The sequence below is a fragment of the Microtus oregoni genome, unplaced genomic scaffold (genome assembly GCF_018167655.1).
Source record: "Microtus oregoni isolate MIOR12 unplaced genomic scaffold, Mior012 000004F_ref0000308, whole genome shotgun sequence".
In the NCBI taxonomy this organism is placed as follows: Eukaryota; Metazoa; Chordata; class Mammalia; order Rodentia; family Cricetidae; genus Microtus; species Microtus oregoni.
Window position 1 is genome coordinate 55,864,275 of NW_024543063.1, and position 25,961 is coordinate 55,890,235.

The 25,961-nt window shown below is 44.3% G+C and overlaps 1 protein-coding gene across 8 annotated transcripts in view; it reads left to right on the forward strand.

Moving 5' to 3' along the window:
• The first annotated feature begins 7,081 nt into the window (after window positions 1–7,081).
• Cnot1 (CCR4-NOT transcription complex subunit 1) overlaps window positions 7,082–25,961 on the forward strand; it is a 78,704-nt gene continuing 59,824 nt past the window's right edge. For 5 of the 8 annotated variants that reach the window (XM_041649633.1, XM_041649638.1, XM_041649640.1 and 2 more), the window contains exons 1-2: window positions 7,083–7,826; window positions 24,401–24,663. In XM_041649633.1, the coding sequence (XP_041505567.1) occupies window positions 24,562–24,663 (102 nt within the window). In that variant the 5' untranslated portion in view covers window positions 7,083–7,826; window positions 24,401–24,561. Of the gene's footprint in view, window positions 7,827–24,400; window positions 24,664–25,961 lie in introns of all 8 variants that reach the window. The other 3 variants (XM_041649636.1, XM_041649634.1, XM_041649637.1) reach the window with 1 other exon arrangement.

Here is a 25,961-nt window from a genome sequence, read left to right on the forward strand (position 1 = left end):
ATTCCATAGTTTTGTACCAGCTATGAACTGTATTCTAGGAGTGTGTGTGTGTGGGGGGGGTTATTTTTGCAGTGCTGGGTGTAAGCATTGCAGCTCAGATGGAAAGGTATCCTGGCAGTCGGGAGTCAAGGAATACCATGTAACAGCTTACAGCTCTGCTCCAGGGGAAAGGTTTCCCCAACTCTGCCCCAGAAAGGAAGGGTTTTCCCCAGAAGGTTGTTACAGTTTTACTCAGGTCCTTTCTTTCTTTCTTTCTTTCTTTCTTTCTTTCTTTCTTTCTTTCTTCTCTCTCTCTCTCTCTCTCTCTCTCTCTCTCTCTCTCTCTTTTTGTTTTTTGGTTTCTCGAGACAGGGTTTCTCTGTGGTTTTGGAGCCTGTCCTGGAACTAGCTCTTGTCGACCAGGCTGGTCTCGAACTCACAGAGATCCGCCTGCCTCTGCCTCCCGAGTGCTGGGATTAAAGGTGTGCGCCACCACCACCCGGCTTCTTTCTTTCTTTCTTTCTTTCTTTCTTTCTTTCTTTCTTTCTTTCTTTCTTTCGAGACAAGGTTTCTCTGTGGCTTTGGAGCCTGTCTTGGAACTAGCTCTTGTAGACCAGGCTGGCCTCGAACTCATAGAGATCCACCTGCCTCTGCCTCCCAAGTGCTGGGATTAAAGGAGTGGGCCACCACCGCCCTCCACTCAGGTCCTTATGCGAAAGTTTCCCTAGCAAAAGCCTTACAGCTCTGCTTAGGTCCCCCTGAGTGTAATAATTCTGCAAGGGGAAGGTTTCCCTAGCAAAAGTGTTAACAGTTCTGCTCCGTGGCTCCAGCAGAAGTTGTTACTTCTCTGCTCCACTCTACTCTGGCGAAAGAAGGTCAACTAAACCTTATTTAGGAGATTTATTGGGAGGGAAGAATCCAGGAGGATGGCTGCCTCTAGGGGTGAGGTGGCAGCAAATTGAACAAGATACAGAGCTTATATTCCTTGCGGAGGGGAGGGGACTGTCTGGTTCCTTGTGGGGGGCTTTCCAGGGTGGCTTGGGATTGGTGTTTTTTTTTGTTGTTGTTGTTTTTTTGTTTTTTGTTTTTTTTTGTTTTTTTTTTTTTTTGGTGCTCAGGGTTCGGTGTGATTTAGTGCTCAGGAACCTCAGGGATTGGTGGGATTTCAAACCCTGTTCGCAAGCCAGGGTCAGGGTGTATTTTCTTGGCCCTTTTCAGTCTACACTGGGTATGGAGTCTGGGGTCTCACACATATAGGTGAGCACTCTGCCTACCATTGTGCTACATTCCCAGCTATCTGCTAGGTGCTTTCTGTGCCAGGGGCAACATGGGCCTGGGAACAGCAAGACCTGAGCCTGAAAAGGGTCAAGATGGTGGGGTGCCTAGGGTGGTGGGCACATGTTTTTCCCTGGTTCAATCCAAGACAGGTCTCTCTGACATAGAGGAAAGTGCTAGAATGGCTGTACTGCTCTGCCCTCCCCACCGTGGTTTGTGACTCGCTTTCCCTGGGGCACAGTGTAGACCATGTGGAATTCTGAAGAGTTCCAGAAGGAAAGTGTTTAGAGGCGTTGTGGCTAATTCTCTCTTACAGAGGAGATGTTACTTATTAGTGAGGAGGAAGGAGTCGGTCTTCATGAGGAGATCACAGATTAGGGACATACGACATGGAGAGAGAATGTGGGGTTCAACAGAAGCATCTCTATGGGAGTCCCCAAGTTGGGAATGGGAATGGGGGCAGGACATAGAATATTTGGATGTAGGGAAGGAATGTTTGTAGCTTTGAACCTCTCAACCTCTAAGTACACTCTCTACCTAGAGGCTCCTTATGGTCCCTGAGATTCTTGGATACAGCTGCGTCACTGTTAGGCACATAGGGTTCAGTGAAAGGATGTGTAGGAAGGCCCTCTGTAAATCAGAATATCCCTCTGCCTGGGAACTGAAGGTGTGAGTTTAAGTTCTGAGTAGCCACTGATAAAGGTATGGCAGCCAGCTTGCATCTTCGTGTTTCTACAGGACTGAGGAACTGTCATGGATGGAAGAGATGTAGGGTAGACACAGCCGGTACTGAGATGCGAAATAAGGCAAGGAAGCTTGTTCCTGGCCATAATTCCAGCAACTGAACAGTGCCTAGACAGAGTAAACACTCAGACGTTTGCTGAAACAAGAAATGGAGGCCAGGCCTGTGATCCAGTCTTGTCCCTCCTACTCCAGGAGCTGAGGCAAGGCAGTCCAAGTATGAAGCCGGGCTGGCTGGACTAAAATGTGAGTTCAAGATGAGCCTGGACAAACTGGATGAGGCCGGGTCTCAGGAGAAAAAGTATGTGTGGGGGGGAGCAAGCAGTTCATGGCAGCTCAGTGTGTAAAAGTTCTTACCAGGCAAGCAAGACAACATGAGTTTAATCCTCGGAACCCACGGAAAGCTGCTGAAGTGACTCACATCTGTGATGAGAGACAGCAAAGGTGGGAGGATCACCTGGGAACTCCTGGGCCTGGAATTACAGCTCTGGGCATGCAGAGTGGCAGAAATACGAGAGGTCCTTCCTCAAGAAGGTGGAAGGAGAGGCCCAACGACAGAAAGCTGTCCCCAGACTTGGACGCGCACACCCACACACCAAATAAAATTTTAAAATGACTTACGAAGATGAGCCAGGCACGATGGCACAAGGTTTAAGAAGTTTAAGGAGAGATACATGCTCAGTTGGAGAGAAGATGGAAGTGAGGGTCTTCAGACCCACAGAGAGGGCTGGGCAGTTGTGACCATGGGCGTGGGGCAGGCTCAATCAAGGAGGTGCTTTTAACTAATCTGGAGGCAGGATTGAAAAAGCGACCCCACGATTACCAGTTTCCCTGAGTTTATAGTAGGCAATGCCATCCTCAGATGGGTCTCCTTTCCTTGCCTAGGGCTGGCAGTACAAGAGGCCCCTTTGGCCAGGAGTGCTGCAGCATGACCTCTGGTCTCTTGTTTGCAGGAAGATGCTGACCTGGCTTGCAATTTCTTGAGGAGACAGGTGTTTAGAGGCCCTGTGCTCCCAGAGGTGGGGGAGTATAAGTTCTGGGGAAGTCTTGCTGCGGAGCCAGGATAAGGATGTGTTCTAGTTTCCTTTCTGTTGCTGTGATAAATGCTCCTAGCCCTTGCCCTAAAATTGAGTTGCTCCTCTTCCAGCTCTAGCCAAGAATTCAGGGGAATCTTTTTTTTTTTTTAAGATTTATTTATTTATTATGTGTACAGCATTCCTTCCATGTGTGCCCGCATGCCAGAAGGGGGCTCCAGGTCTCCTTATAGATGGCTGTGAGCCACCATGTGGTTGCTGGGAATTGAACTCAGGACCTCTGGAAGAGCAGTCTGTGCTCTTAACCACTGAGCCATCTCTCCAGCCCCCCCCCCCCCCCCCTTTTTTTTGGTTTTTCGAGACAGGGTTTCTCTGTGGCTTTGGAGCCTGTCCTGGAACTAGCTCTGTAGACCAGGCTGGTCTCGAACTCACAGAGATCTATCCACCTGCCTCTGCCTCCCGAGTGCTGGGATTAAAGGCGTGCGCCACCACCGCCCGGCTCAGGGGAATCTTTTTCATAGTTCTGGTTTCAGCTCTTTGCCACCTGCTCTAAGGCAGAAGCTCCCTTAGCCATCAGTAATGCTGTCCCCGGTTTCTAAAATCTCTTGGAGCTTCAAGCTCAATGGGGACTACTGGACATCTTTACCTGGGTGAACCTGGTACCTTCCACTGCCAACTAGAACTTAATATCTCTATTAATCAGGGTTCTCTAGAGGAACAGACTGATAGGACACACACACACACACACACACACACACGGCCATATATACAATCATGTGCTAGAATGCCAAAGAAGTAGGTTTTAATGCCAGTGAGGGAGTAGACTTGCCAGCAAGAGTGAGAGACTGTATTAAAACAAAACAAAACAAATAAACAAACGGCCTGGAGAGTTACTGAGCAAGTAAGAGACTTGCCGCTTTTGGAGAGACCTGGGTTCCCAGCACCCTCACAGAGTAACTCCAGTTCTGGGTGCTGGTACCTCACACCTTCTTGTGCTCCCAAGAGCCCTCTTCTGCATCTGTGGGCACTAGGCATGGAATGCTACACATCCACACACGCAGGTACAACACTCACAAACACAAAAGTCTTTAAAACATTATTTAAAGAGGCTGAGGAGCCAGGCAATGGTGGCGCATGCCTTTAATCCCAGCACTCGGGAGGCAGAGGCAGGCGGATCTCTGTGAGTTCAAGACCAGCCTGGTCTACAGAGCTAGTTCCAGGACAGGCTCCAAAGCCACAGAGAAACCCTGTCTCGAAAAAACAAAAGACAAACAAACAAATAAATAAATAAATAAATAGGCTGAGGATTTAGCTGAGGGGTAGAGTGCAGGACTAGGAAGCAAGGCCATGGGTTCAGTCCTCAGTTCTGAAAAAGCTTTTTTTCTTTCTTTCTTTCTTTCTTTCTTTTTTTTTTTTTAGAAATCAGGAAACAAAAATCAAGCTTCAGTTTGCCATTGCTTGCATACAGGCAGGAGCTCTAGCTCAAGCCCTTTTTGTGACCCAGAAAGCGTGGTGACTAACTCAGCCCCTACATCGCTGGGCCCCAAGGCGTGGATGAGCTTGCCCATCCACTGAACCCTTTAGAAGAAGTTGGCCGATTAAAAACAAAACCAGGGCTGGTAGTTGAGCTTAGTGGTACAGATCTAGGCTGGCAAGTATACCATCCAATTGCAGTGTGGTGCCTTGTGCCTGGATTCCCAGCGCTTGGGAAGCTGAGGCAGAAATAAGACACTGAGTTCATCCTCGGCAACATACTGCAGCTCTGTATGAAGCAAACAAAACAAAACATGGGCTAGAGCACTTGACTGGCACACGTGAGGCTCTGTGTTGAAGCCTGTCTAAGGAGGGGAATATAACACAGGAAGTTAGTGCTGAGCCCAGGTAGGAAGTGGGTTTTTGAATGTTTCAGAAGTTTTTTTTTTTAAAGAAACACAATATTGCAATTACTTGAGAATTTTGTACATGTATTTAATGAATTTTGATTATATTCATCCCACCTCCTAGCCTTCCTTTTAGTTGTGTAGTTCTGGCTGTCTTGAAACTCACTACATAGACCAGGCTGGCCTTGAATGCACAGAGAACTGTGGTGACATTTGTTTGTGATTTAACAGATAAAGCTTGTTTGAAGATCAGAGTGCAGAGCTAAGCCACTAGTTAGTCATAGAGGCTAGGCAGTGCACACACCTTTAATCCCAGCACTCAGGAGGCAGAGGTAGAGGTGGAGGCTGAAGGACCTCTGTGAGTTCAAGGCCACCCGGGCTACAAGAGATTGGAAAATTGGTCCAGTCTAAAAGAGAAACAGAGCTCACGTCTTTGATCTAGCACTTGGGATCACATGTCTTTAATCCGAGCACTCACAGGACATCTTCCAACCTTATAGCTATAGCTCTCATCCCAGTCCCAGGATATCCAATGCCTTCCTGGGTACCAGGCACACACTCACAAGGGAAAACATATATACATATATGCAGGCAGGTGAACACTCCCTTTTTTAAAAATCTAGAAGCAGGAAAGATGGCTGAGATTACAAGCACTGGCTGCTCTTCCAGAGGACACTGGTTTGATTCTCAGCACCCACAACATGGCTCACAACTGTCTGTAAATCCACTTCCAGAGGATCCAACACCCTCTTCTGACCTCTGAGGACATGCTGCACACGTGACACAGATTTACAGGCAGGCAAACACCCATATACGTAAAATAAAATAAAGTTTTTAGCAAATCTCTTTTGAAGATCTTTTCCCATTCTGTAGGCTGTTGTTTTGTCTTGTTGACTGTGTCCTTTGCTTTACAGAAGCTTTTCAGTTTCAGGAGGTCCCATTTATTGTTTCTCTCAGTGTCTGTGCTGCTGGGGTTATATTTAGGAAGTGGTTCCCTGTGCCAATGCATTCAAGTGTACTTCCCACTTTCTCTTCTATAAGGTTCAGTGTGGCTGGCTTTATGTTGAGGTCTTTGATCTATCTGGACTTGAGTTTTGTGCATGGTGATAGATATGGGTCTATTTTCAGTTTTCTACATGTTGATATCCAGTTATGCCAGCACTACTTGTTAAATATGCTTTTTTTCCATTTGATATTTTTTGCTTCTTTATCAAAGATCAGGTGTTCGAAGATGTATGAATTGATATCCGGGTCTTCTATTCGGTTCCATTGGTCCTCCTGTCTGTTCTTATGCTAGTACCAGACTGTTTTCAGTACTGTAGCTCTGTGGTAGAGTTTGAAGTCAGGGATTGTGATGCCTCCAGATGTCCTTTTATTGCCCAGGATTGTTTTTGGCTATCCTGGTTTTTTTGCTTTTCCAAATGAAGTTGAGTACCGTTCTTTCGAGGTTTTTGAAGAATTTTTCTGGGATTATGATGGGCATTAGCAAATATCTCTCTCTCTCTCTCTCTCTCTCTCTCTCTCTCTCTCTTTTGTTTTTCGAGTCAGGGCTTCTCTGTGGCTTTGGAGCCTGTCCTGGAACTAGCTCTGTAGACCAGGCTGGCCTCGAACTCACAGAGATCCGCCTGCCTCTGCCTCCCAAGTGCTGGGATTAAAGGCGTGCGCCACCAACGCCCGGCCTCTTTTAAATTCAAATAGTCCTGTTGTGAGAGGTCATGCCTGTTATCTCAGTAGTTGGGATGGCTGCGTGGAGCTCGAGGTCAGCTTATGCTACACAGTATATTCCAGGCCAGTCTGGACTACAGCTGGGCTAACTGAATGAGACCTTTTCTCAAAACCCAAACAAACAAAAATCCTACAAGATAGGAGGGCACTATGGATAACAGTCTTTTGTCCAAGAAGCAAAGGACATTAGCATCCTTGAACACTGCCAGGAACCGGAGGGGAATTTCAGTTTCTACCTCTCTGCAAAACGTCCCTGCTTCAATAGACAGAACAGGAAAAGAAATTTGAAACTTTAAAAGAGCTAGGGCTAGGTGGGCATCTGGGAAACTACATTCTCCAGCATGCATTGCTCCTCTAGGGCGCAGCCAGTGATGGACACAATCACGTTACTTTTGCGACAAGAATGGGCGGGGCGTGCGACTACACAACCCAGGATGCATCGCTCCTCCACTTTGGCCCGAGTCTGGTGCTTCTCCGATGGCTGGTGCTCCTTGCTAAAGAGATCCCAGGGGTGGACAGTGCTTCCGTTGAGAACTCGCGTAGCCTCTCGGACCGTGGCATTTCGAAAGACGAAGGAAAGTGGACGAGGGCTGCATCACCCTCTCTTTTTAAGTTAGAGTAGTTTGTGCTCAGGGTGGCAATGCGTTGCGGGCTTGCTTCCGTGTTTATTGTTTGTGGGATGCAGTGAGCAGTCAGTTCCCATAGGCCGAGCAGCTCGCAGGCAGAAGTCCGGAGCTTCAAATCGAAGTTCCCAGCGTCTACTCATTGGCTCGCACCTGGTGCGCAGGCGCCCGGGCTCGGACCCGAGCCCTCAAGGCCAGCGAGAGGCAATTGGCCCTAAGCCCGCGAAATAGGAGTCTGGATTGGTAGTTGCTAGCAGGAGCCCTGGTTTCTTCCTTGACTTCTGCGAGTGATAGTGTTTGATTGGTTTAAATCCGCGGGTACCTGTCATTGATTGGGTAGCCCTCGCGGACGGCGTGCGGCCATTGGCTGGCGCCTGGGCCCTCCCTCCATCGGCGGGCAGCGAATGAAGAAATGGGAACGGGGAGGGGAAAGGCCGCGACGTGAGCGCGCGACCTCGGGCGCCATTTTGTCGAGAAACAAGCGGAGTTAACCGAAGAGGGGGGTCGAGGAGAGCCGGAGTCGAGGACCCAGGAGTTTCCTGTGTCCAGCGCTGCCGGAGCCGTCTGAGGTGAGGCGGGTTGGAGTTGCGAGTGGCAGGGGCTGGAAGTGTCAACCTCGGGACGCGGGTACGGGCGGGAGCGGTGCCGGGGGTGGACCCGGACCATTGGAAGCGTTTCCCGGAGCGTCGGGACCGAGGGAGCAGCCGGGACGGAGCGGCGGGGGGCGAGGCGGGAGGGGACGTACTCGACTCCGTTCGCGGAGCCTTCGCTCCCCGCGGGGAGCCAGGCGCCGAGGTTCTTGCAAGCGGAGCTCCGGGCGCGGGCGAGCACCGGAGCGGCTCGGCCCGGGGCCTGGAGGCTTCGAGGATGGCGGCGGAGGCGGCAGTTCGGGTCCCAGGCCCTCGGCTCAGCTCCCCGCGCGCAGGCTGCGTCCTGGTCGGAGCGCTCGAGCTCCTCAACTGCCCCTTTCTCCCGGGCTCCCGGATGGGGGGCGCTGGGCGCAGGCGCCCCTCGGCCTAGGTCCCCGGCGGGCGGGGACGGCTTCGGAGTTGTTGCCGACTCTTGCGCTTTCCGGGGACTCCCTCCCCCAGCACGTTGTCAAGCCCCCCGCTTTCGGCTGCCCGGCGGTGGGAGGGGCGGGCGGGAGCGAGCACTTCCGTGTTACTTCTCGCCACAGGTTTTTTTTTTTTTGTTCCACTCGCGCGCCCCGACGCTTGCACTTTTGTAACCAAGCCGGCCCCCCACTTGGTCTCCTTGCTACCCGTGGGGTCGGTAGTCATGGCGGTCCTGCTTGCCCGGCCCCCCACCCCCAGCTCCCCTGGTAAGTGCCCACTAGTGAGCCGAGCTCTCGTCGGGTCTTGAAGTTGGTGCAGGGCTCGGAGAGCTTTAAAACCTAAGGCTGAACACAAGTACCTTTTGGCCATGCCACCGGCTCTGAGAGTTCACCCACCTGTGCTCACAGACATTACTTGCAGGCGTGTGCTTTTAAAAAGTGCCTTTGAAGGAGTTTGTTAGTAAAATAAGACTTCACGAGAGGCAAACGATCCTCAGTAGTCATCCCATTAAATGTCACACTCCCTCCTTCCATGGGCATTTAATCCAGGCAAGCCTTGAAACCAGTGAGCTCTAGTCCCAGATGTCACCTGTCTTTGGGGTTTTAGTAAAGAGCCAATCTCCCCCCCCCCCCCCCCCGTTCAAAACTAGAGTAACAGTACTGGAGTTCCCTACATGTTTCGTTGCAGTTCGATCATCTGTGATTACAATGGAGTTTTTTTTTAAACACTCATTAACTGAAAAAAAAAAAGTAGCGCTTTTTATAAAATAAACAATATGCCAAACATTTTCCTCATGACTTCTTTGAAAAGGAGTAGGGATACATGTGTGAAAATGGCGGAAGTGTAAATGTTTATCCGTTTGAGTGATGCGGGAGAACACCGCATTATTATCTTGTCTGCAGGAAAACAGACTGATGGTAGCTGGACTTGAGAGTAGCAAGCAGTGCCTGCACTTGAATGGTAGTGTGCTAGTTAGTGAAGGGTCTTCTGCAGGGAGAGGGACTTGACTTGGGAATTTGTTCCTTTTTTCACCTATGTGGTGGAAACAAATCTAGAAGTGAGGCCCAAAACCATACTGACCTTTAGCCAGGTGTGGTGGTACTGGTTTGCTTGTAATCCCGGTGCTACAGAGGCAGGGATGAAGACCTCAGCAGTTTCTTTTGTCAGCAGCCAAGGCTGCATCTCAAAACTATTCTCAAAAAACAACAAAAACCAGGGAGGAGAATCAAGGGGTGGGGGTTAGGAACCCCTAATGAATACCTGGAAGTATTTTATTTTAAGCCCAATACTACATTTTTTTAAAATTTTACTTATTGTATGTGTGTACGTGGGTGAGTTTCAAATTCTTGTGCCACAGTTCAGGTGTGGAGGTCAGAGAAAAAAGATAGATGTATTTTACTCCCAGACCAGGCAGAGGCCAGTGTTGTCCACAGAGCGATTTCCAGAGCAGCTAGGGTTCCACAGAGAAACCCTGTAGGAAGAGTCAGTCAGTATTCTCACTCTTGTGTGAATATAAAGGGTGGAACTCAGGTCTTCAGGCTGGTGTGGCAAATGCTTTACCTGCTGAACCATTTTGAAGCCCTTACAGATTGTAATTGTAGAAGTTGGCTTTCTTTATTTTTTTGTCAGTTTTGAAAGTTCAGACTTACTTTTGAGTATGTTTTGCTCATATGTATGTGCACCATGTGTGTGCCTGGTATCGGAAGAGGGCATTGGATCCTTTGGAACTGGGTTATGTGTGGGTTTTAGCCACCATGTTGGTCCTGGTAATCAGGACCTCTGGAAGGGCAGCAAGGGTTCCCTTGGGTTGCTGAGCTGTCTCTCCAGCATCTTTGTTTTGAGAAGGTATTGCTGTTGTAGTTCAGGTCAGAATCCTGCCTCAGTTTACTGACAGAATTACAGCACCATAGGATTATTTATTCACAGATTCCTCCACCATATTATCTAAAGTTAGGTTTCTTTAAAAAATAATTGCAGGCCAGGCGGTGGTGGCGCACGCCTTTAATCCCAGCACTTGGGAGGCAGAGGCAGGCGGATCTTTGTGAGTTTGAGGCCAGCCTGGTCTACAAGAGCTAGTTCCAGGACAGGAACCAAAAAGCTATGGAGAAACCCTGTCTCGAAAATCCAAAAAAAAAAAAAAAAAACCCTGAATGTAAAAAATAATTGTAGTGTGTGTTTATATTTGTATGAGTGAATACATGCCACAGTACTCATATATATATAATATATATAAGCGTATATGCGTGTGTGTATATGTATTTATGTATGTATGTATAGGTTGGACAACTTTCAAGAGTTGTCTCTTTTTACTATTTGAGTCCCAGGGACAGAATGCAGGTTGTCAGACTTGGTGGCAAGTGCTTTACCCATTGATGCATTTGCACTTGCCCCCATTTGACACTTCTTGAGTTACTACAAAGTAGTATCTGCCTTTTTGAAAAGCTTTGGTGTCACTCACTGTGTATATGGTGTTGGGGCTTGTACACAAGACATGAACATATACTAGGCAGATGCTCTACCCCTGAGATAAACTACTCTTTTGGGGTGTGTGTGCGCCATCACTTCTCTTTGGATAATATTTTTAATAAAAGCAAAACAAATTTTAAAATTTTATGTGTAAATGTGCCTTGTCTGTATGTGCACCATGTATGTTTGAGTTCCTGATGAGGCTAGAAAAGGGCGTTGGATTCCCTGGAACTGGAGTTACTAGGAGCAGTTATGAGTGGTCTCACATGGGTGCTGGGAATTGAACCAGGGTTCTTTGCAAGAGCAGTATATGCGCTTAACCACTGAGACCCAAGAACAAAACTTTACACTTACAGGAAAGAATTAGCTGAAAAGCTGGACCTAGTGATTCAGGCCCCTACCTGAGGCTCAAGCAGGAGGATCAGGAGGAGGTCACGGCCAACTTAAACTCAAGTTAGCTTTGGTACTTGTGATCCTGTCTCAAGGGGAAAGAAATTAGCTGAAGCATATTTTAAATGACCCTGAATAAAGTTTCTGTTTCAAAGTGACATCCAAATGAGGTTGTTTTGTTTTATGGTTTGGGGCATGGTACTAGAATGAATATTATGTTAAGATTTTGTGTTGAAGCCGGGCGGTGGTGGCGCACGCCTTTAATCCCAGCACTTGGGAGGCAGAGGCAGGTGGATCTCTGTGAGTTTGAGACCAGCCTGATCTACAAGAGCTAGTTCCAGGATAGGCTCCAAAACCACAGAGAAACCCTGTCTCGAAAAACAAAAAAAACAACAACAACAAAAAAAAGATTTTGTGTAGAGACAGCCCAATAGTGTTTTTTTTGTTGGCTCACAGTTTTTATTATTTTTATGTATATGTATGTGCATGCAGGTTTGAAAGCCAGAAGACGACTTGTAGGAGTCAGTTTTTGTCACTTGGCGGGTCCTGAAGATTGAACTCAGGTTATCAGGGATGGTGAAAAGATTTTCCCATTGAGCCATCTTACTGGTCCATGTTTTTTGGCTCACAGTTTTGTTTTGTTTTGTTTTCTTTTTTTTTTTTTTACTTATTTATTAGGTATACAGTATTCTTTCTGCGTGTATGCCTGCAGGCCAGAAGAGGGCACCAGATCTCATTACAGATGGTTGTGAGCCACCATGTGGTTGCTGGGAATTGAACTCAGGACCTTTGGAAGAGCAGGCAGTGCCCTTAACCTCTGAGCCATCTCTCAGCCCCTTGTTTTGTTTTCTTGAGACAGCCCATGTCTAGCACTAGCTGTCTTGGAACTCAATATGTAGACCACATTGGCCTTGATCTTACAGTGAACCCACTCTCAGGTGCTGAGATAAAGGTGCTGGTCATCAATCTGGACCAAAATGAGCTACTGCACTGTGCATAATGTTTTTCACATTAATTTTTATAGATTTGGGGGACTACAGTAAAGCAAATAAAAGTCATTCTTTGAAAAGTGTTCTTTGAGAAGGTAGTCATTAATCTGAAACCCTTCTTGTGTTAAGATTTGTAAAAGCTGCCTCTGGAAGAGTAGAACAGGACAGATTTAATTAAGAAATGTCTTTCAGGAGCCTGAAAGGAGAGAAACAACTCCACAGCGTTGTCCATTGATCTTCATATGTTTGCTTGAGTTATACACAGATACAATAACAATAATTACATTTCAAGTCAAGGTAGGAGAATCATGAGTTCAAGGCCAGCCTGGTCTTCATAGTAAGGTCCTGTCTTGGAAAAACAAAAACAAAACAGCATTTCAGTCTTTCATTTTGGGAAACTCAACTTTGATGATGTGGCTTAGTTTTGTTATACTTGTTAAAATACAGTTCCTAAAGTTTGCATTAATGAAATAATAAACTGTAGTAGAAAGTTGTTTGTGACTGGTATATGTCTGTAATCCAGTCACCAGGGAGGCTGAGACAATAATGTATCTTGTAATCCAGCCTGAGGGACTATCAAACACAGGTGTGAAACTTTTTTAGGGGGAAGGGTGATCACCTATTACATGAAATGCTGAGGGATGGCCGTATACCATGCATACATTGTGTGTGTGAATGAATGCAGGCTTGGCATTAGTGTTGTGAGAGGAAAAACCTCAAGTGTTGGGCCTCATTTTCCACCTTGCTTGACAGTCTTAGTTGGTTTCCTACTGCATATGCCAGGCTAGGTGGCCCAGGAACTTTTGGGATTCTCCTATCTCTACCAAGATTATGACCAGCGCCACAGTTCCTGGTTTTTTTTTTTTTTTTTTTCCAGACAGGGTTTCTCTGTGGTTTTGGAGCCAGTCCTGGAACTAGCTCTTGTAGACCAGGCTGGTCTTGAACTCACACAGATCCGCCTGCCTCTGCCTCCCAAGTGCTGGGATTAAAGGCGTGCGCCACCACCGCCCGGCCAGTTCCTGGTTTTTAATGAAGGGTCTGGAGATTCAAACTCAAGTCATTATGTGTAGGTGGGAAACACTTTTTAACAATTGAACTATCTCATACCCAGCCTACTATGTGCATTTTCTTTGTTGAGACAGAACTTCATTGTATAGCTCTGGCTAACTTGTTTGAGACAGAACTTCATTGTATAGCTCTGGCTAACTTGAAATTTGTGATGTGAACCAAGCTGACCTAAATTGGACTTTAATACCTCTGCCTTCCAAGTATTTAACACAGCACTGTCTTACTTTTTGTTTTTAATATTATTATTATTTTTTTTAATTTTTTTTCTTTTTTCAAGACAGGGTTTCTCTGTGGCTTTGGAGCCTGTCCTGGAACTAGCTCTGTAGACCAGACTGGTCTCGAACTCACAGAGATCCACCTGCCTCTGCCTCCCGAGTGCTAGGATTAAAGGCGTGCACCACCATCACCCGGCTATTATTTTTTTTTTTTTACTGTTTCCATTATTATTTTTTATTTTATTTTATTTTTATTATTTTTTAAAATTTATTATTTATTAAAGATTTCTGTCTCTTCCCCGCCACCGCCTCCCATTTCCCTGCCCCTCCCCCAATTAAGTCCCCCCCCTCAGCCCGAAAAGCAATCAGGGTTCCCTGTCCTGTGGGAAGTCCAAGGAACCCCCACCTCCATCCAGGTCTAGTAAGTTGAGCATCCAAACTGCCTAGGCTCCCACAAAGCCAGTGCGTGCAGTAGGATCAGAAACCCATTGCCATTGTTCTTGAGTTCTCAGTAGTCCTCATTGTCCGCTATGTTCAGAGAGTCCGGTTTTATCCCAGGCTTTTCCAGACCCAGGCCAGCTGGTCATGGTGAGTTCCCAGTAGAACATCCCCATTGTCTCAGTGTGCGGGTGCACCCCTCGCGGTCCTGAGTTCCTTGCTCGTGCTCTCTCTCTCCTTCTGCTCCTGATTTGGACCTTGAGATTTCTTTCCGGTGCTCCAATGTGGGTCTCTGTCTCTGTCTCCTTTCATCGCCTGATGAAGGTTAATATTCAGGAGGATGCCTATATGTTTTTCTTTGGGTTCTCCTTATTTAGCTTCTCTAGGATCACTCATTATTGGCTCAATGTCCTGGGTTTATGGCTAGAAACCAAATATGAGTGAGTACATCCCATGTTCCTCTTTTTGGGTCTGGCTTACCTCACTCAGGATAGTGTTTTTAATATTATAATATGACATGGTTTTGCGTGCCTGTATGTATGTGTATGACTAGAAGAAGGATTAGATCCCATGGGGCTGGAGTAGGTGAGCTGCTAGGTGTGGGTGGTGTTGGGGACCCAGCGGGAGACCTCTGTTAGAGCAGTACGTGCTCTTAACCTTAACCACTGTGCTATCTCCAGCTAGTCTCAGCTTCTGCCCCCTTCCTTTTCATTGTTTGAGTAGTCTTGTAATTTTTTCCTCTCCTGGCCTGGGACTGGGGAACTGGAACCTTACTGCCTTAGGCTGCCTGGGCATATGGGTGCAGGTGTGCACACCTTGTCCCATCTCACACACACCCTCCCCATTTGGGGTGGGGAGTGTTTAGATACTCATCATATATCTCTGCCTGGCTTGAAATTTTTTTTTAAATATTTATTTATTTATTATGTATACAATATTCTGTCTGCGTGTATGCCTGCAGGCCAGAAGAGGGCACCAGATCTCATTACAGATGGTTGTGAGCCACCATGTGGTTGCTGGGAATTGAACTCAGGACCTTTGGAAGAGCAGGCAATGCTCTTAACCACTGAGCCATCTCTCCAGCCCCTTGAAATTTATATAGAACAGGTAGATAGCCACGTGCCTTTGCCTTTTGAGTGCTGTGATTAAAGGCATATTTCACTGTGCCTAGTTCACTACTAAGGTCTTTGTTAAGAACCCTAGAGGATGGGAGGGGTTCCAAAGGAAGAATGCACTTGGATCATTGTTTTTTTTAGAGAGAGAGAGAGAAAGAGAGTGTTAATTTTGGGGAGTAAATCTTAGTCCTAAGAATTTACAGGATTGTTGCTGCTGCTGCTTGCCCCTTCCTGTTTTTTGAGACAGGGTTTCTTCTCTGTGTAGCCCTGGCTTTCTCCTGGAACTTTACAGATCAGGCTGGCCTTGAGTTCAGATAAATCCACCTACCTTTGCCACCCTTTTGGAATTAAAGGTGTGTGCCACCACACCTAGTTGATTAGAATTGCTTCTCAAGGCCAGCAGCCTTGAACAGGGGTCTGCATTTGCCCATATTGAGAACACCACCTATCTACACTTAAACAGAAAGTGATTGATATTTATATCTATGTGTGTGGGTGTTTTGTCTATATGTATATTTGTGCACCGCGTGGGTCTGGTACCTTTGGAGGCATCACATCGCCACAACTGAAGTTAATCAGTTGAGAGCTGCCACGTGGGTGCTGGGAATAAAACTCAAGGTCCTCTGGAAGAGCAGCTAATGTGCTTACCCACTGAGCTCCCTCTAGCCTTCTGTCTGCATATTCTTGAAGCATAGAGACAGGTGCACAGACATGTTCTTGTGGAACTTCTTGAATTGTAGTTTCAGATGTAGTTGATGTAGTCCTGGTGGATGACAATGGTTCTCTGGGTCTTCGTATTGGTTACCACACCCAACGGGCTGGGCCCTCAGTGAAAGGGCATCTTGAAGCTTAGACCAGTATTTTTGTTGTACTGAGGGAGCCAGTTTCTCCCAGCAAGGCCCTTTTGTTTTGAAAGTACACGAGCTGTTTTTGGGAAGCACACTTGTTCCGAATGTCTGCTATCTTCCCAACAGCCTGAGAAAAGTGTGGCATCCTGGGTCTGGGAGGGAGGGAGAGACAGAATGTCTGTCTGTCTGTCTGTCTGTTTACATATGTGTGTGTGCCTACTTGAAGGTAATGTAGGTCAGGGAGAACAGTGGGTGTCAGTCCTTCCTTTCACTTTGAGACAGGGTCTCTTTGTTCATTGTCATGCTGTGCCAGCCTAACTGGTCTTGGGGCTGCAGGGAATTTTCCTGGCTTCTGCCTCCCATTTTGCTGTAGGACCAGTGGGATTACAGACACCTACTACCATGTTCAGTTTTACGGGTTCTAGGACTTTAAACTTAGGTCCTAATGCTTACCCAGCAAGCTTACCCACATAGTCATTTTTCCAGCTCTGTTTTTTTTTTAATATTTACTGTTTTATTTTGTGTGCATTAGTGTTTTTTCCTATGTGTACATCAGTGTGAGGGTGTCAGATGTTTGAGTTAAAAACAGTTGTTAGCTGTCTTGTGGGTGTTGGGAGTTGAACTTGGGTCCTCTGGAAGAGCATTCAGTGCTCTCAACTGCTGAGCCATCTTTCCAGCCTCCCCCCTTTAAAAGGTGTGGATGTGTGTGTGCGCGCGTGCTGGCCTGCAGAGGCCAGAGGTGTAGGATTCGTAGAGCTGGACTTGAAGGTGGTTTTGAGGCACTTGACATGGGAACTGAACTTTGATCTCTTTTGAGAGAAGCAAGTACATTCAACCACTGAGCTGTCTTCCCATCCCTTCTAAAGGCATTTCTGACATTGGGCATTTCTAAGCCCAAGAATAGAATTTTTAAACATTGAAAACAATTTTTAATTTATTTGGAGGGGTCCTCTGCCAGCCCCAGTGTCCTTGTGGTGATCTGAGATAGCACGCGGGAATTGGGTCTCTTTACCATGTGGGTCTCAGGGATCAAATTTAGGTCTTTATGATTGGTGGCAAGTACTTACTGAGCCATGTTACAGGCTCGAAAACATATAATTAAAGATTGTGTGTGTGTGTTTGTGTGTGCACGTGCATGTGCCATGGAGGTCAGAGGACTGCCTAAGAGGGTCTATTCTCTCTTTGCACAGGGATTGAGCTCAGGTAGTCAGGCTACGTGGCAAGTGCTTTTGCCTGCTGAGGCATCTTATCTGACTAGAATATTTTTTGGAGCTGAATATGATATGGCTTTAATCCCAGCTACTTGAGACAATGAGTTTTGCGTGGATTATACCGTTGTAAATGAGCCTGGGATATGTGAGTTCAGGAGCAGTGCTGGATCTACCAACATTTTTGTGGTGCATTTGGTTTATGCCTTTTCAGTTTGTAATTTTGCTTTTTTTAGCTGGGATAGGACAGGTACAGATAAAGTGCACGAACCCATTGTTATGCTCTAGATATGTCTGTGAGTATACCGTTTTTCTTTTTTATTTTCTTAATAGTAATGTGTCTTCCAGTGACTTTTTTTAAAAGATTATTTATATGTGTACAGTGTTCTGTTTGCCTGTATGCCTGCAGGTCAGAAGAGGGCACCCAGACCTCATTGCAGATTGTGAGGTTGCTGGGAATTGAACTCAGGACCTTTGGCAGAGCAGGCATATCTTAACTGCTGAGCCATCTCGCCAGTCCCCTACCCTGTTTTTCAAGACAGGATTTCCTGTATATCTTTATATCCTGGAACTAGGTCTTGTAGACCAGGCTGGCCTCGAACTTAGATCTGTCTGCCTCTACCTTCCAAATGCTGGGATTAAAGGTGTGCGCCACCACCGCTGGCTCACCTTCTATTGGGTGGTGTTCTCCAGTGAAAATGTCAGCGTTATTTCCTAAGCTTTTTCCTTCTACAGAATACAAAGCAGGTGTTTATGAGAAAACGACATTAAGTGGTTATTTGCCTTTTTTTTTTTTTTTTTTTTTTTTTTGGATTTTCGAGACAGGGTTTCTTCATAGCTTTTGGTTCCTGTTCTGGAACTAGCTCTTGCAGGCTAGGCTGGCCTAAAACTCAGAGATCCGCCTGCCTCTGCCTCCTGAGTGCTGGGATTAAAGGCGTGCGCCACCACCGCCCAGCCCTGGTTATTTGCCTTTTTGAGAAAGTTCTGTGGACTGCAGATAATCTTTACACCGATGGAAATTTCCTTTATTTGTTCTGTTACTGGAGAAATACCCCAAAATACCCCAAATGTGTTTATATAACATACTTGTCTTTTTTTTTTTTTTTTGGTCAGGTGTGTGTGTGTGGGTATTGCTGGGAACCAAACTTAGGGCCTTGTGTGGGCTAGACAAGCACTTTACCACTGAGCTGTATTTCCAACCCACTATAAATAGCCTTATCTTTAATATTTAATTAGATATATATTTACAAATATAATACAAATATACTTACATTTGTAAATTTATAAATATATTTAAATAGTAACACATTTAAATAAATATATTTAAATGTATTACTTTTAAATAAATTTGTGGTATATTGCTGTGACATGTTAGTGCCCTTTTTGACGGTATGTTTATTTTGAGTGTCTGCCTGTGTTGCCTGTGTACCCTCATACTTAATGCTTAGCCTCTAGAACAGTGGTTCTCAACTTTCCTAATACAGTTCCTCATGTGGTGACCCCAGCCATAAAATTATTTCATCGCTACTTTATAACTAATTTTACTACTCTTACGAATTGTAATGTAAATATTTCCCAAAGGGGTTATGACCCACAGGTTGAGAACCCCTGTTCTAGAGTATTGGTATTACAGAAGTGTGTGGTCATGACAGGTTGTCAGTGCTCTTTCATTTTGCCCTGTGGAACATTGTCACATTGAGAGGTGAAGGAGAAAGAGTATAATGTGACTGGGATGGGTTTAATGTTAGTGTCAGAATATTTTCATTCTTAACTTGGTTTCCTGTGGGTAGGTATTCCTACCATAACTATTCTAGTGGTACACTCCACAACTTCTTTAAATGTTGTTCTTGGGTTGTTCTTCAAAAACAATACATGTGTTTTAAGGAATACACGTTTTTAAGGAGGTGAGACTTGTTTAAAAAGTAGTTGTTTTCTGGCTGTTCTTTTTTTTTAAATGGATTTTAATCATTTTTATTGTGTTTTATGACTACATTGTTTCTCTTTTTAAAGATGTATTTCTTATTTGTATGAATGTTTTGCTTGCATGTATGTACCTGGTACCTTCAAGTCAGATGTAGGGCCCTCTGGAACTGGAGTTTGTGGAGTAAGGCGTGTGGGGCACTGGCTTCCTTGCAGGTGCCTGTAGAGGTCAGAGGTGTCAGATTCCCCCTAGGGCTGAAATTACAGAGAGCTGTGAGCTGTCTGGTGGGAGTGCTGGGAATTGTAGATTCTCCTGGAGGTGCATATTCTTAAGACTTTGTTTATTTTTTAAATATCTGTGTGTGTTTGTGGGAGTCTGAGGACAGCCTTTCAGGAGTTATTTTTTTTTTTCTCCTCTCTGTTCCGGGGAGTGAACTCCGGTCGTCAGCAGGAGGTGTTTTACCTGCTGAGCCACCCAAGGCTTGGTTTTCAAGTGAAATTGTTAAAACATTTCAGTCATCTGTGTAAGTAAGTGTATTAGGTGCTGGGTATAAAAACAGAATGATCCTGTTCTACCAATTACATGAAATTACTATACTAGAAAATTACTTGGCAGTCTTGATTTTTGTTATTTGCTAGGGTCTTGTTTGTAGTCTAGACTAACTTTGAAATTTTAATTCAGCCTCAACTCCCTGAGAGATGGGTCATAGGCATGTACTGGGCTAGAAATTTAGTAATCTTGAGATAATTTAGGCAAAGTAGTGGTATTCATCTGAGGTCCTAGCACTTGAGGCTCAGTGGTAGGCGCCTGAGAGAATTCAAGGACTGATAGGGCTACTACGTTGGGATTTTCTTTCTCAAAAATAATACTGTAATGACCGCAGGGACAAGGCTTACATACAGGTTCAAACCAAACAAAATCTCATCAGGGAGAATGGGAAGTGCACACACAGTCCCACCCCTAAACAAGAAGCTGTTTGCAGTTGATAACTTCTTGGAAAGGGGAAATGGGTTTTCTACAGTGGAATGTCACTATATCAACCACATTCTTGGGCATATACTGTTGGCCAACACAAAATCCACTCCATGTTTTCTTATGTATCTCTTGTTTTGTATTACTAATTTTTGTTAGTTTTTTTTTTTTTTTGAGAGGTTGAGTACTGAGTAGGAAGTGGGGAGGAGTTTGTACAGGCCTTTTTTTTTTTTTTTTTTTTTTTTTTTTTTTTTTTTGGTTTTTCGAGACAGGGTTTCTCTGGTTTTGGAACCTGTCCTGGAACTAGCTCTTGTAGACCAGGCTGGTCTCGAACTCACAGAGATCTGCCTGCTCTGCCTTCCGAGTGCTGGGATTAAAGGCGTGCGCCACCACCCCCTGGCTGTGGGGGAGAAGTTTGAAGGAGATGGGAAGATAAAGAATATGCTCAAAATATTTTTTTCAAGAAAAATCAGCTGAAGGCAAATGGATGGATCTAGAAAACATCATTTTGAGAGAGGTAACCCAGACCCAGAAAGACAAATATATATACTCACTCATAAGTGGCTTTTAGACATAAAGCAAAGGAAAACCAGCCTACAATTCACAATCCCAGAGAATCTAGACAACAGAGAGGACCCTAGAGAGACACACATGAATCTAATGTACATGGGAAGTAGAAAAAGACAAGACCTCCTGTGTAAATTGAGAGTGTGGGGATCATGGGAGGAGGGAGGAAGGGAAGGGAGCGGAGAAAAATATATATAGTTCAATTAAAAAAAAAGAAAAATCAGCTGAAAAGGAAAAAATTATAGTGGAATGAAAGTAGGGAGCTCTATTCACTTAGATTAAATTTTTTTTTACAGTAGATGACAGAAAGATGGCTCAGTGATTAAGATTCCTAAGTGCCTGGCTTCAATTCTCAGCACTCATATGGCAATTCAATTGTATCCTGTAACTCCAGTTCCAGGGGACCTGACACTTTCTTTTATGCTCACATGTGGTACCCAGGCATACAAGTAGGCAAAACATTCAAGCATATAAAATAAAGATAAATTAAAAAAATTACAAGGCAAAAAAAAAAGCCTCTGATTTTTGGGTTTGAGGTATGTGCCACCACACTTGGCACAGGGTAACATTTAAAGTTTTTCATGTTCTTATTTTTTCAAGTTTTTAGGGCTTAGAAGATGACTTAGTGGGCAGGGTGCTCCTGTATAAGCATGGTGACCTGAGTGTGGATTGATCTATACACCATAGTTGAGGAGTGGAAACAGACAGACCTGAGAGGCTTGCTGGCCAGCAGATTTCACAGAACTCAAATTTCAGGTTCTGTGAGAGGCTCCCAAGCATCCCCCACCCCAGAAGATAGAGCAAGACATCTTGACTTCACCCCTGACTTCCACACACACCCACACAAAACTTTTCTGTTTATATTGATAATACACTACAGAGAAGAAGAGTAGATAGGATCTGAGAGATGAGTTAGAAATCTATCATAGTAATTCTGGTGAGAGACAAAATGGTCTTTAGGTTATCAGATTTAAGTATGGTAGGAGGAGCACATGGTGTAGGGAGTGAGAGGGAGTTTAAATATTGGTATGAATAAAAGATAATATAGATAGAATAAAAGATAATAATAGAGATTGGGAAGACTTCACAAGCATGTAAATAAAAGTGAGTGGGAAGACCAGTTTTGTTTTTGTTTTTGCTTTTTTTTTTAAAACATACTGTGTGTTGGCTATCAGGAAATGCAATAAAAATCTGGACACCATAAGAGAGGCTTGAGCTGGAGGTAGATTTGGAGAGTTAATGCTGTAGACGGTTTTTAAAATCATAGATTGAAGTAGATTACTAAGAAAAGAATATAGAGAAGAAAAGGCTGAGGTCTCTTATGTTAGACCAAAAGCTAATAAGGAGCTCAAAGGAAAATTATGTGGGATCATCAGAATAAAAAAAGTAAACCATCACCTTGGAGGGAGGGGAGTGGCTAGTTTTGTTTTAGGTGACCTAGATCACATTTCTTCGTTCACGCTAGGTCGTGGGAGATGAAGGATAAGTGAGAGTTGTGGTTGGTTGTGTTTTATGGAGCTAGGGATAGACTCCAGGGCCACATACATGCTGACAAGTGTTCTATCGGTGATAAATACCTAAACACACAACCCATATATTTGTAATTTTCTGTCAAATAATACTATTCATGTAAAATATGCTTTGAATATTATTTTGGCTGATATTTTGCAGAAATAATTTAAAAACTGATTTGAAAAATTATGTGGTGTCTGGAGAGATGGTTCAGTGCTTAAGAACACTGGCTGCTCTTCCACAAGACCTGGGTTCAATTTCAATACCCACATGGTGTCTGCATGGTCTGTAGACCAGGCATAGAGTTCACAGAGATATTCGTACTTCGTATCTGCTCCTAATTTTTTAAAAGATTTGTATGTGTGTGTGTGTGTGTGTGGAGAGAGAGAGAGAGAGAGAGAGAGAGCGCGCACTAACTCTTAACACATGTCAGCCCTTGCAGAAGCTCGAAGAGGGCCAGCAACAGAATCCTGAAGTTGTAGTTATAGACACTAAGCTGAGTATTTTTTATTCTTAAAAATTATTTCTGCTACTGGTCGGTGGTGGCGCACGCCTTTATAATCCCATCACTTGTGAAGCAGAGACAGGTGGATCTCTGTGAGTTCAGAGTCAGCCTGGTCTACAGGGGGAGTTCCAGGACAGGCATCAAAGCTACAAAGAAACCCTGTCTTAAAGACCCCCCCCCCCAAAAAAAAAAGAAAATTATTTCTACTGATAAAAATCTATATTTTTTTAAAATTTGGGGGGAATGAAAATAGTCTTCCGTTTTTTTGAGACAAGATCTCAAAAGGCCAGCCACATTGGCCTTGAGCTCATAGCCAAGGATAATCTTGAACTGATTTTCCTGCTTTAGGATTTATAGGCATATGTACCACACTTAGTAGGAATATAGTCTTCATCAAGGCTCGAGATTATTGGTGTGATATACACTTGATTACCATGAAGAAATTTAAAGATAAAGGTTTAATCTTCATGAAGTTGGGTCTGGAAAGATGGCTCCATGGTTAAAAGCACTTGTTGCTCTTATAGAAGAGTTGGGTTTTGTCTCCAATTACAAATGAGGCTACTTTGAACAGCCCATAATTCCAGTTTAAGGGTTCCAGTGGCTTTTTCTGGCCTCCACAGGCATGCGTGTAAATCAATCTTGTAAAAAGCAAAATTACCTTAATTTACGCTTTAAATGATAAAAGTTTTAAATTTCTAATGGAGAAAAGGGTGTACTTTCGTATTTGTTTCTGTTAGCTGACTAGAATGGTTGGGAATAAACTAATGAACAGCCTGCCATTTTAACTTTACTACAGTTTGGGGTTTTCTTTTCTTTTTTTTTCTTTTCTTTTTTTTTTTTTTTTTTTTTTGGTTTTTCGAGACAGGGTTTCTCTGTGGTTTTGGAGCCTATCCTGGAACTAGCTCTTGTAGACCAGGCTGGTCTCGAACTCACAGAGATCTGCCTGCCTCTGCCTTCTGAGTGCTGGGATTAAAGGCCTGCGCCACCACCGCCCAGCTGGGGTTTTCTTTTCTAAACCATTATTTTTATTTATTTTTTTGGAGACAGAGATTCACTATGTAGCATAGCCTGTCCTGGAACTCAGTATATAGACCAGGCTGGCCTTGAATCACAGAGATCCTTCTGCCTCCTGAGGGTCTAAATTATTTTTTTTTAAAGATTTATTTATTATATAAACAGTGTTCTGTCTGCATGTGTGCCCTTGCAGACCAAAAGACGGCACCAGATCTCATTACAGGTTGTTGTGAGCCGCCATGTGGTTGCTGGGAATTGAACTCGGGACCTCTGAAAGAGCAGTCAGTGCTCTTAACCACTGAGTCATCCATCTCTCCAGTCTAAATTATTCTTATGATCACTTTCAGCTTTGGCTTCTGGAGTTCTTACTTGACTTTCAGTTAACCATTTAAATACCTACAATATACACTCTGAATACAACTTTAACACCAAACTGTCTTATTCTGACGCAGTAGTGTGGAAATAGAGTGAATAAATGGAGACTTAGGAACCAGGGATACTGTGGAGAGGGGAGTTGAAAGTGGCGGTGAGTTTATTTGGACCCTAATTTACACCTTATCTCAGCCAAAAGGCTCAGTGAGGCCTAGGATCAAATCCAAATTTTAACCAAGTGTGCTCCTGTTGGTTCTGACATTAATTGAAATTGATAAAATGGATATCTCAAAAGTTTCAGGTTGTGTTATTAAATTTAAACTCTTGGAAGAGGTTTTTAATTTAAATGCTTGGCATTTTTAAAAAATCTACAGTGATAGGAGACAGAATTATTTTTTAAAGGTTCTTTAAGAGTAATTTAAATGAGTGAGATGAAAATTACTTAGCCTTCCCCACCAACTGAATTCTGGAATTTTATTTTTAAACAGGTGCCATGTTTCAGAACAGAGTAAAGAAGAACTGAAGACATTTACAGATAACAGAGATAGCCTAATTACAAAGAAAGCATTAACCTGCCTCTGAGGTGACTAAAGGGGAATAATGGTGATTTTGCGCCGGGCTCGGCCGCCTGCTTCCGCCCCAACCAGCAATGAATCTTGACTCGCTCTCGCTGGCCTTGTCTCAAATCAGCTACCTGGTGGACAATTTAACCAAGAAAAACTACCGAGCCAGCCAGCAGGAAATACAGCATGTAAGTATTCTATTCAGTATGTAAATACCATTGAAGCAAAAACAAATAATCAGTTTATTGGCAATCTATGTGACGATGTTGTGTGAGAGGTTAATTTGCTCCTTTGTGTTATTTTGCTTTACTATAGTACGTAATAGACCTTATACCAATCTATGAGTATTTTCTTTATTCTTTGTTTTTCTACTTGTAAATGAACATGAAGTCAGGGGTAGTGACAAGCTGTTAGCCCAGCACTTGAGAAGCAGGTGGGGTGGATAGATCTCTGTGCTTGAGGCCAATCTGTTCTACCTACCAAGTTCTTGACCTGCTATAGATACATAAAGAGACCCTGTCTCAAAAACAAACAACACTAGCATGAAAGAAACATGATCTGACTTGATTTGGTCTAATTCTACCTTTTTTTCCACTTCAGCATTAAGATGAATGGCTTAGCAGAAAAAAGTGCTTACTGTGTATTGAATGTGAGGATGGGCAGTAGGATTCCCTAAGCCCACATAAAAGTTGAGAAAGTTTGGCAGCCTACTTATAATCTCAGCACACTGGAAGGAGGGACAGAATCCCGGGGCAATGAAGACTAGCCAGATTAGCCATAAGTGATGAACTCTGTGTTCAACCACAGGCCCTCCCTCAGTCAGTAAAGTGGAGTGTGTCTCAAACCAAACCAAACTAAACCACATTTAATTCTCCTTTCTATAATAGAAATTATAGTTGATTCATAGGTAGCTAACATAAGTGAAATATGTACCTGATTTTCTTAGCCAAATCTAAGAAAGGATTTACGCATCAGTATTTAGTTTTGGTCTTTTATTTTGGGGTATGTGTGCAACAATTGTAGGTTTGCTTAATTCTTTAAAAATGTGTAATACACGAACTGATTTGTTAGCTTGCCTATTTATTTCTACCCATGGGCAGTGGGTATTAAGTCGTTTTCTTTCTTAACTATCTTTTAAAAGACAGTATATCTGCATATATAGGAATGTTAGCCTTTTTAAATATGATACCCTTTCTCTTTTCTCCTTTTTCTCTCCTTTTTTGGGACAGGGTTTCACCATGTAACTCTGGCTGGCCTGAACTCCTTCACAGATCAGGCTGGCCTTGAACTGCCGCCTCTGTGTCTCTGCTGGCATTTAAGGTGTGTGCCACCACATCAAGCAAAATTTTATTTATGATTGTTTTGCCTATAGCATATATGTATGCGCTGTGCTTACCTAGTGCCTTGGGAGGCCAGAAAAGAGCATCCCGCCCCCCCCAGCTGGTGTTAAGGGACCATCCTTACCCACTGAGCCATCTTTTTTTGT